At 40.7% G+C, this 9414-nt stretch overlaps 2 protein-coding genes across 2 annotated transcripts in view; one reads left to right on the top strand and one right to left on the bottom strand.

The window, feature by feature from the left end:
- The first annotated feature begins 624 nt into the window (after positions 1 to 624).
- sdr39u1 (short chain dehydrogenase/reductase family 39U, member 1) lies at positions 625 to 3377 on the top strand. The gene is made up of 6 exons (XM_027153635.2): positions 625 to 777; positions 1639 to 1745; positions 1949 to 2031; positions 2195 to 2316; positions 2432 to 2584; positions 2674 to 3377. The coding sequence occupies exons 1-6, from the start codon at positions 762 to 764 to the stop codon at positions 3099 to 3101; spliced, it is 909 nt and encodes a 302-aa protein (XP_027009436.1). The 5' UTR covers positions 625 to 761; the 3' UTR covers positions 3102 to 3377.
- A 138-nt stretch (positions 3378 to 3515) lies between these two features.
- mettl17 (methyltransferase like 17) overlaps positions 3516 to 9414 on the bottom strand; it is a 7259-nt gene continuing 1360 nt past the window's right edge. Inside the window, exons 3-14 of the mRNA XM_027153616.2 lie at positions 7559 to 7702; positions 7339 to 7426; positions 7177 to 7258; positions 7022 to 7095; positions 6028 to 6122; positions 5809 to 5879; positions 5187 to 5294; positions 4650 to 4718; positions 4347 to 4397; positions 4148 to 4240; positions 3871 to 4061; positions 3516 to 3767 (exon numbers count right to left, since the gene is read on the bottom strand). Coding sequence (XP_027009417.2) covers positions 3686 to 3767; positions 3871 to 4061; positions 4148 to 4240; positions 4347 to 4397; positions 4650 to 4718; positions 5187 to 5294; positions 5809 to 5879; positions 6028 to 6122; positions 7022 to 7095; positions 7177 to 7258; positions 7339 to 7426; positions 7559 to 7702 — 1148 coding nt within the window. The 3' untranslated portion in view covers positions 3516 to 3685. The remainder of the gene's footprint in view (positions 3768 to 3870; positions 4062 to 4147; positions 4241 to 4346; positions 4398 to 4649; positions 4719 to 5186; positions 5295 to 5808; positions 5880 to 6027; positions 6123 to 7021; positions 7096 to 7176; positions 7259 to 7338; positions 7427 to 7558; positions 7703 to 9414) is intronic.

Raw genomic sequence — 9414 nt, 5'->3', positions numbered from 1 at the left:
CGCTCGAAAACTTGCCGAGTTACAAACCTCAAAAGTTTATAATGGAAGTCTATGGGGAAAAAGGCGACTTTGAGCTTCCGTACCGGGAATGCCGGAATTCCGATCTCTTAGAAAAATAGAAGCAACAAACTTCAGACCAGGGTCTACAACATATCCGAATTTGGTGCATGTGGCTCGAACGCCCTGGGCCGCATTTTTTAAAATAAATTTTTGTCTAATAATAATAATAATAATAATAATAATAATAATAATAATAATAAGCTTATAACGGAAATCAGAATGTTGGCTTCTACAAAGCCAACATAATAATAATAATAATAATAATAATTATAATAATAATAATAATAATAATAATAATAATAATAATAATAATAATAATAAGCTTATAACGGAAATCAGAATGTTGGCTTCTACAAAGCCAACATAATAATAATAATAATAATAATAATAATAATAATTATAATAATAATAATAATAATAATAATAATAATAATAATAATAATAATAATAATAATAATAATAATAAGCTTATAACGGAAATCAGAATGTTGGCTTCTACAAAGCCAACATAATAACAATTGTGCATCTCATTATTTAAAATCATCCACCCCCCCCTCCGACCAACATGGCGACGGCTTTAATATTAAAATCACGTGATAAGTCACGTGATAAAGCCTACGAATCCCCACTAGGCTCAAATTGAATTGAACCATATGTCCTGAGCCAAGGACAAGAATATTTAGTCATCTTTATCATCGGACATGAGAGTTTTAATCGGTGAGTTTATAGTATAAAAGTGTTCTGAATGATTTGTGTGTTTGTGAATGTTTATACAAACACGGACCGGAATATTCGAGTGTAAACATCCAGGTTATCTCATGAAACATTGTGCTGCTGTGTTTTTGTCACAGTGTCACAGGTCAGTCTTATGAAGGGTTATTAACTCCGTACACACTGCACTTTAATTCTTTACGCTTCGTTATATTACTTTATGTTTACTGCACTGATGGCGGAAGGTCCCGCCTCCCGCTCTACGATTGGATTATATTTTCACGCCTCCTGCTTTTCTTGCGCCAGGATTGGTTCATATTTTACTGCTGCTTTGACCGTCGCGTGCGCCATATTGAGAAGGTCAAATTCTCTCTATTAATATAAAATCTTCAATAGTTATATAAACGTGTTAAGTCCAATGTTTTTGTCAAACATTCTGTATATAGAGTGTCAAATGAACACTGGTAACACAAGTAATCTTATGATCGCTAGAGCAGTAATGATAAGCTTCTTATATTCTTAAAGTATAATATATAAGTATATTATTATAGTTGGCTGAGTTTGCCCACTAAGGCTTCAGATAATGACATCATTTCCTGTAAGGGAATGTAGTGAGTATCGATGTGTTCGGATCGATAGTGCTGGAAGTTTGTAGCTGAAATGGTCTTAAAAACAGCCATTTTTACAGACAGCATTTCCCTTAAATCTGATTTGTTCCACTTCTTTCTGTGTTCAGAAGGAAATCTCACTCACTTCCATTGACTACTTCATCTTGGGTTAGGGATGGTATAGTATAGTCACAGTATAGTGTGAACAGTTAGCATTAGCACTATGTCCAGTCCTGACTGTGTTCCTGCTTTCTCTCAGGTGGCGGGTCAGGGTTCGTCGGCCGTGAACTTACAAAACTCCTTAAGGTCAAAGGTCATGAGGTCACCATTATATCACGACAGCCCGGTGTGGGCCGGGTCACGTGGGTCAGATTTAATGTTTATTAACACTTTCTTACTTTACTATTCATTTATACAATAAGGAAATGTTCTCTCTAGAGCCACAAACACACCGTCCATCTCTTTCCTCCTGCTTTACATATACTTTATAATCTCTTGTTTTAGGTCAGTAAATGTTTTAATAAACCTGTCTGTGTGTGTCTGTCTGTGTGTGTGTGTGTGGTTTTCAGACTGAACTGGAGTCACTTGGACTTCCTGAGTGTGACGCTGTAGTGAATCTTGCTGGACAAAACATCTTATACCCTCTGAGACGGTCATAACAGACAATGAACACATTATATGTGGGAGGGCGGAGACAGATAGACAGACAGATAGACAGACAGAGAGCGAGAGATTTATGTGATGTTATCAGATGATGTTAGAAGGACAGAGTTAGTTGTCTTTTTGTCCACTTGACGTGTGGTGTTGTGCTGCAGGTGGAGTGAGAACTACAGGGCTGCTGTGTTTAACAGTCGAATTAACACTACCAGGACTTTAACTCGCACCATCACCTCCTCCCCCACTCCACCACAGTCCTGGATCCTCATCACCGGACTCGGTCAGTCTCTCACCTATCTGTCTATCTGTCTATCTCTCTGTTTCTGTCATCTACAGTTTTAATGGTGTGTGTGTGTGTGTGTGTGTGTGTGTGTGTGCGCGTGTGTGATTCTCAGCATGTTACAAAGCGAATGTAGAGACTCTGTACACAGAGGACAGCGTGTGGACAACCTTTGACCTTTGGTCTCAGCTGGTGAAGGAGTGGGAGGAAGCAGGACGACTTCCTAAAGACGCTGTAAATAACACTAACCAAGTAGTCATCAGATCAGGTCAACCATCATGCACTGCTGTCTCCCGTAATGCACTGCTGTCTGCCTTTTTTCTATCATATATTTTGAGTGTTTTTTTCTAACCCCAGGTGTGGTTCTTGGGCGAGGCGGCGGTGCGATAAAGCAGATGCTGACTCCATTCTGGCTGGGTTTAGGAGGAACATTAGGTTCAGGAGCTCAGCCCTTTCCTTGGATACATGTGTCTGATTTGGCCGGGATAATCGCTCACTCCCTCGAGCCGTCCCGTGTTCCTGCCTCTTCTCAACCAGAGGTGTTAAACGGAGTCGCTCCGGCTCTCAACACTAACTGGGAGTTTACGCAGGAGCTGGGTCGACTCCTGAAACGCCCCACGCTACTTTCTGTTCCCGAGCTCTTGCTGAGAGCCGTTCTGGGTCGCGAGAGAGCCGCCATACTGACCCAGGGCCAGAGAGTCGCTCCGAAGAGAACTCTGGAGTCAGGATATCGGTTCCAGTATCCAGATTTAACCTCAGCACTGCAACAGATTCTCACGTGCTGATCAACAGTTCCAAAAAAAGCTGGACTGAACATGTGCTGTCTGAATTGTTTACTTGCTAGCTGATTGATTGATGACTAGCTTGTTTACTAATGAGCTAGCACGCTAATTTGTTATTGTGTAAAAGTTTTGAACATATGGGGTTGTTAACTAGCCAGCAGCATAGAGGAACTAAACCTAGACTAAATCCCCAGTCTGTGAACTAGTTAGCTTGTTAAGTCAGTAATAAATCAAATAAATGTCTGTCAAGTTCAAATAAAGATCTGCAATAAGATCTAATAACAGTAAAATGTTCAGTGTTTAGGAAGGTCGAGTGTTTCGCTAAACTGTTAGCCACCCGCTACATGAGCATGCTAATAGCTCACATAGTCGAGGAGTGAGGTCATGAGGCAATAAAATCAAAACACACAACATTCCTGAAATATTAAGAACTTTATTGACGTTTATTGTTTATAAAGTTCATGAATAGTGCGGCAAAGGTTTCTGGATAAAATATAGGAACCAGTGGAACCATCAGGGATCTCATGAGGTATTTTTAGCAGAACTCTGAGTGAATGGATAAGTTTCAAGTCCCACTTTCTCCCTTTTCACCCCTCTGTGTGTTTCTCCGTCTGGATGACTGGCAGTCGGTCGCCCCAGTCACTGCTCCGAGTGCAGCGGTACGTGTCTCTGTGTAAACACATACACATTGTTAGTGTCAGAGGGAGTGTGTGTGAAAATGTAAGTGATGGTATAATTAGAACCCTGCGCTGTGACACGCTCTGCTCTGTACCTCCCATGATGCCTTGCAGTAACGGCAAGCTGTTGGAGTTCTCCGTTAGAGCAGCAGATTTCACACTGCACGTGTCTCGATCGCCTGAGAACTGGAGAAATTAATCTGCTCCACTGCACCAACTCTGACTTCTGCAGCTCGGATCGGGACAGGATCAGAAAACTGAACTTCTCCTGAACAATCTCACTTCTCTGAACACACACACACACACACAATAATAATGATAATACTAATAATAAGTAATAATAATAATATAATAAGCAATAATAATGCTAACCCCAGATACAGGAAGTGGGTAGTACGGCTGCAGGAAGTTGCAGGGTGTGACTGGCTGCTTGAGTAATTTGGGACATGGCAGCTGATGGGTGCACTACACACACACACACACACAGACACACACACAGTGTTAATCACTTTAAACATATTAAACATGGTGGTGTTTAAAAAGAGTTGGTGTGTGAATCTGACAGACGTACAGGAGCGAACACCAGCGGCCTCCGAACATCACCACTCACTTTATCTTCCCTCTGAATCAGTTTTAAAACACAGAGATTAGATAATAAATTAGGAACTAGAAGAAGAAGAAGAAGAAGATGATGATGAAAGGCATAAAGCAGTAAAATAAAGAGTACTCAACACTAATCTCATCTTTTACTCATGTTCCATCTTTTTTCTTAGAGAAACTCATGTTTAGCATTTTAATTAATTTACCACAGACCAACTAGACAGATGTAAACTGTTGGAGTGTCGATGTGACAGATGTATGAATCATGATGTACTTTCAGTAAAATATCTTTGGCCTCCATTAGGATCTGATGTCCTGCTTTTGTTCCATTTTCCACTAAAACCTGGAATGAAAAAAGATGAAACACAAACACAGTTCACTCAGACGCTCAGTATCCCTTAGTCACCATCACACTTTACCTGAAGTTAGCTGCTGCTGCTAGCTAACCTGTGGAGCTAACACTGACGCTACTGCTAACTGGCTGACGTTAGCATAGTGTTGTGTTGAGGTAGCTGGCTAGCTGAGCTAATACTGTTATAGGGATAGAGCTCATTGCTACGTCGACACAAAAGCAGACGTCATGCTTCGAGATGTGACCCTGACCGCGTGCTGCTTTCAGCAGAAATTCTGTCCTCCACAACAAAGCTTCCTGAACCCACAAACACCAACACAGGAGTTTCCCTGTGACTGACAGAGTACTGTGTGTATTTTATGTCTGTTATGTGTGTATTGTGTGTGTATTTTATGTCTGTGTTATGTGTGTATTGTGTGTGTATTTTATGTCAGTTATGTGTGTATTGTTTTTACTTACAAGGTAGGAGTTAGTTTTTCTCCACAGTGTGAGAAGAGTCTCCTCTCGTGCTTCCTGTGTGGATAACTCAGATAAAGAGAAAGCAGCAAGAACCAAATCAGCCTGAACCTGAGGAGAACACACACACACACATTATTATTTCAGTCCTCCTGTAACCCTGACACACGTCAGCTCTGTGATGTTTCTGCTTTGTGTGTGTGTGAGTGTGTGTGTGTACTCTTTCTGTGTAAGTGTGTGTGTGTATACTCTCTCTGTGTAAGTGTGTGTGTGTGTTGTCTCTCTGTGTAAGTGTGTGTGTGTGTGTGTGTGAGAGAGGGTGTTGACTGTGTGTGTGTGTGTGTTGACTGTGTGTGTGTTGACTGTGTATGTGTGTGTGAGGGTGTTGACTGTGTATGTGTGTGTGTGTGTTGAATCCTCTGAAACGCTGTGTTCTGATTGGCTAACAAAGGTAAACAAACACATTGTAACACTAAACAAACCATGATGTGTTTATGACGTGTTTACAGTGTTACAGTCTGTTGATGTTTACTTCTGTTAGCCAATCAGAACACTGTTTTAGAGGTGCATTATGATGCACTGTATTATGTTACTAAAGTATTGGCACCCCAAAGTGTATCCTGACCTTCGGGGAAACAGGAAGAAACTGACGGAAGTAGACGTGTTTGATGAGTGGATCCTCTCCTTCAGTGTCTCCTGCCACATGAAGAACATCATCATCATCATCAGACTATCATTATTCTTATGTAATTATCATAATAATGTCATTTAATTATATTATCATTATGTAAAATGTGTTTGTTAGAGTCTGTAAGTGTATGTGTGTGTGTGTGTGTGTATGTACCTGTGAGAAGTCTCTCGGCCAGACTGTTCATGGCTGCAGAGGCATCGACACACACATACTCCCTCAGAGAGTCACCCCAGTGTGTGTGTGCAGCCCTGACCACATGTACACACACCAATAACAATTCAACTTATATACCACACACACATAGGCCAGTAACAGGTCACTGTCAGTGTTGAGGATTATGAAGAAGACACCGTGTGTGAAAGTCAGTTTACATACTGAGCATGTGTGTGTGTGTGTGTGTGTACAGGATTTTCTCCACACCACATCTAAGTGCTTTAAGATGACATGAAAGTTTCATTAAAACACGGTAATGAAATATTCACTAGTGTGTCTGTTTAAGATCTCAGAAAGGGGTGTGGCCTCGTCCCCAACCTGCCAGTTAATGAAATGGTAATAAACATAACTGATGTCTCAGATTAAACATATCAGTGTTTCTATGTATTTGTATATAAAGTGTATTTGTAAAGTTTTCTTTGATCATTTGTGTTCATTTTGTAAATGTATTGTTTATATGCCTGACTAGCTGCAGTGTTCCTCAGCTAGCTGCTTTAACACAAAATGGTCAACACTGTAATGTTGAATTATCTGGTTCATATTTATGTGTTGAGACTGAAGACAGACCAACAACCATTACAAGCCTCAGTTCAGTTCAGTTCAGTACAACCAACTGTGTTTACACACTTCCCCAGAATGCCTTTCTGCTCAGCACGGCTGTAAAGAGTGATTATCTGAGTTACTATAGTGTCCCCGTGTTTCAACCACATGATTGTGGCTCACTGTATACACTAGACTCTGTTATATTAAATCCTAACAGGAGATCAGCAGCTTCTGAAAATCTCAAAGATTTTCCCCAAGAGTGTGTGTAAAAAACTAGATTTTTACACACATTTTAAAAACCAGTAGTTACCACTGATACACACAGACAGAAATATAACACACAAGTTAATCAGTGAATAAAATAAAGAATAGAATAAAATCCGGTGTTCACCACAGAGCTGTGCCGAGACCAGAGCCGAAGTCCAGCAGTGAGTGTGGAGTGAATGAGGAGTCTCTCTTCTTTATCTGCACATTACACAGAGGTGTGTTACAGCCTGCAGTGTGTGTGTGTGTGTGTGTGTGTGTGTGTGTGTGTGTGTGTGTGACCTCATTAAGAGCCCTCATCACTGCAGCATAGCCACCTGCTAATCTGGTGACCATGTACACCAGCCCGAGGTCCCTGTCGTACCTGCAGGTCAGAGACGAGCGTTCACACAACAAGAAAGAAAATAATTTGTACAAATAACACAAATAAGTAAATGTTTGTACTTTAAAGGTGTCCAGTGGTACGTTGTCTTCTTCAGCTCAGATAAAACCTTCTTCCTCATTCGAGTTTCAAAGGATTCATGGTTTTTTTCTGAAACACACACTTTTCTTACTTCTGTGTAATCATCAACTTTTTTCAGCAGCAGTTTTTCAGCAGTATGAGTTTAACTGCAGGCCGTACAGTATATCGGTCATTCAGGATGTCTAAATCTGTCTCTCTCACCAGTTCCTCGCTCCCGCTCCTTCCATTTCTTCTCCAGTTCTATAGCTCTCTCTCTCAGCTCATGGCTCTCCACTGCTCGTTTCCGGCTCCACAGGAAGTTTGTCAGCTTGCGCGCTCGCTCAGACAGGTCCTTCACCTCTGAACCTGTTCAGGGGAAAAAATGTGATTTTAAATATCTGTCAAATACCATTTAAATATTCACTCTCTCACACACGTGTGAATATTAGTGTGGTGTGTGTTCCTCACTGTATATTAGTGTGGTGTGTGTTCCTCACTGTATATTTGTGTGGTGTGTGTTCCTCACTGTATATATTAGTGTGGTGTGTGTTCCTCACTGTATATTAGTGTGGTGTGTGTTCCTCACTGTATATTAGTGTGTATATTAGTGTGGTGTGTGTTCCTCACTGTATATTAGTGTGTATATTAGTGTGGTGTGTGTTCCTCACTGTATATTAGTGTGTATATTAGTGTGGTGTGTGTTCCTCACTGTATATTAGTGTGGTGTGTGTTCCTCACTGTATATTAGTGTGTATATTAGTGTGGTGTGTGTGTTCCTCACTGTACATTAGTGTGGTGTGTGTGTTCCTCACTGTACATTAGTGTGGTGTGTGTGTTCCTCACTGTACATTAGTGTGGTGTGTGTGTTCCTCACTGTACATTAGTGTGGTGTGTGTTCCTCACTGTACATATTAGTGTGGTGTGTGTTCCTCACTGTATATTAGTGTGGTGTGTGTTCCTCACTGTATATTAGTGTGGTGTGTGTTCCTCACTGTATATTAGTGTGTATATTAGTGTGGTGTGTGTTCCTCACTGTATATTAGTGTGGTGTGTGTTCCTCACTGTATATTAGTGTGTATATTAGTGTGGTGTGTGTTCCTCACTGTATATTAGTGTGGTGTGTGTTCCTCACTGTATATTAGTGTGTATATTAGTGTGGTGTGTGTTCCTCACTGTATATTAGTGTGGTGTGTGTTCCTCACTGTATATTAGTGTGTATATTAGTGTGGTGTGTGTTCCTCACTGTATATTAGTGTGTATATTAGTGTGGTGTGTGTGTTCCTCACTGTATATTAGTGTGGTGTGTGTTCCTCACTGTACATTAGTGTGGTGTGTGTTCCTCACTGTATATTAGTGTGGTGTGTGTTCCTCACTGTATATTAGTGTGGTGTGTGTTCCTCACTGTACATATTAGTGTGGTGTGTGTTCCTCACTGTATATTAGTGTGGTGTGTGTTCCTCACTGTATATTAGTGTGGTGTGTGTTCCTCACTGTATATTAGTGTGTATATTAGTGTGGTGTGTGTTCCTCACTGTATATTAGTGTGTATATTAGTGTGGTGTGTGTTCCTCACTGTATATTTGTGTGGTGTGTGTTCCTCACTGTATATTAGTGTGGTGTGTGTTCCTCACTGTATATTTGTGTGGTGTGTGTTCCTCACTGTATATTAGTGTGGTGTGTGTTCCTCACTGTATATTAGTGTGGTGTGTGTTCCTCACTGTATATTAGTGTGGTGTGTGTTCCTCACTGTATATCTGTGTGTATATTTGTGTGGTGTGTGTTCCTCACTGTATATTTGTGTGTATATTTGTGTGGTGTGTGTTCCTCACTGTATATTTGTGTGTATATTTGTGTGGTGTGTGTTCCTCACTGTGTATTAGTGTGGTGTGTGTTCCTCACTGTATATTAGTGTGGTGTGTGTTCCTCACTGTATATTAGTGTGGTGTGTGTTCCTCACTGTATATCTGTGTGGTGTGTGTTCCTCACTGTATATCTGTGTGTATATTTGTGTGGTGTGTGTTCCTCACTGTATATTTGTGTGTATATTTGTGTGGTGTGTGTTCCTCACTGTGTATTAG

The sequence above is a fragment of the Tachysurus fulvidraco genome, chromosome 1, assembly GCF_022655615.1.
Source record: "Tachysurus fulvidraco isolate hzauxx_2018 chromosome 1, HZAU_PFXX_2.0, whole genome shotgun sequence".
NCBI lineage: Eukaryota > Metazoa > Chordata > Actinopteri > Siluriformes > Bagridae > Tachysurus > Tachysurus fulvidraco.
Note: the sequence above shows the minus strand (reverse complement) of the source record. Positions and strands in the feature narration are given on the sequence as shown.

Excerpts from the sequence above, each read along its gene's own strand:
- sdr39u1 (XM_027153635.2), top strand. Across the intron at positions 1,746-1,948 it reads GTGTGGGCCGGGTCACGTGG|ACTGAACTGGAGTCACTTGG; the intron begins GTCAGATTTAAT and ends TGTGGTTTTCAG. Across the intron at positions 2,585-2,673 it reads CCAAGTAGTCATCAGATCAG|GTGTGGTTCTTGGGCGAGGC; the intron begins GTCAACCATCAT and ends TTCTAACCCCAG.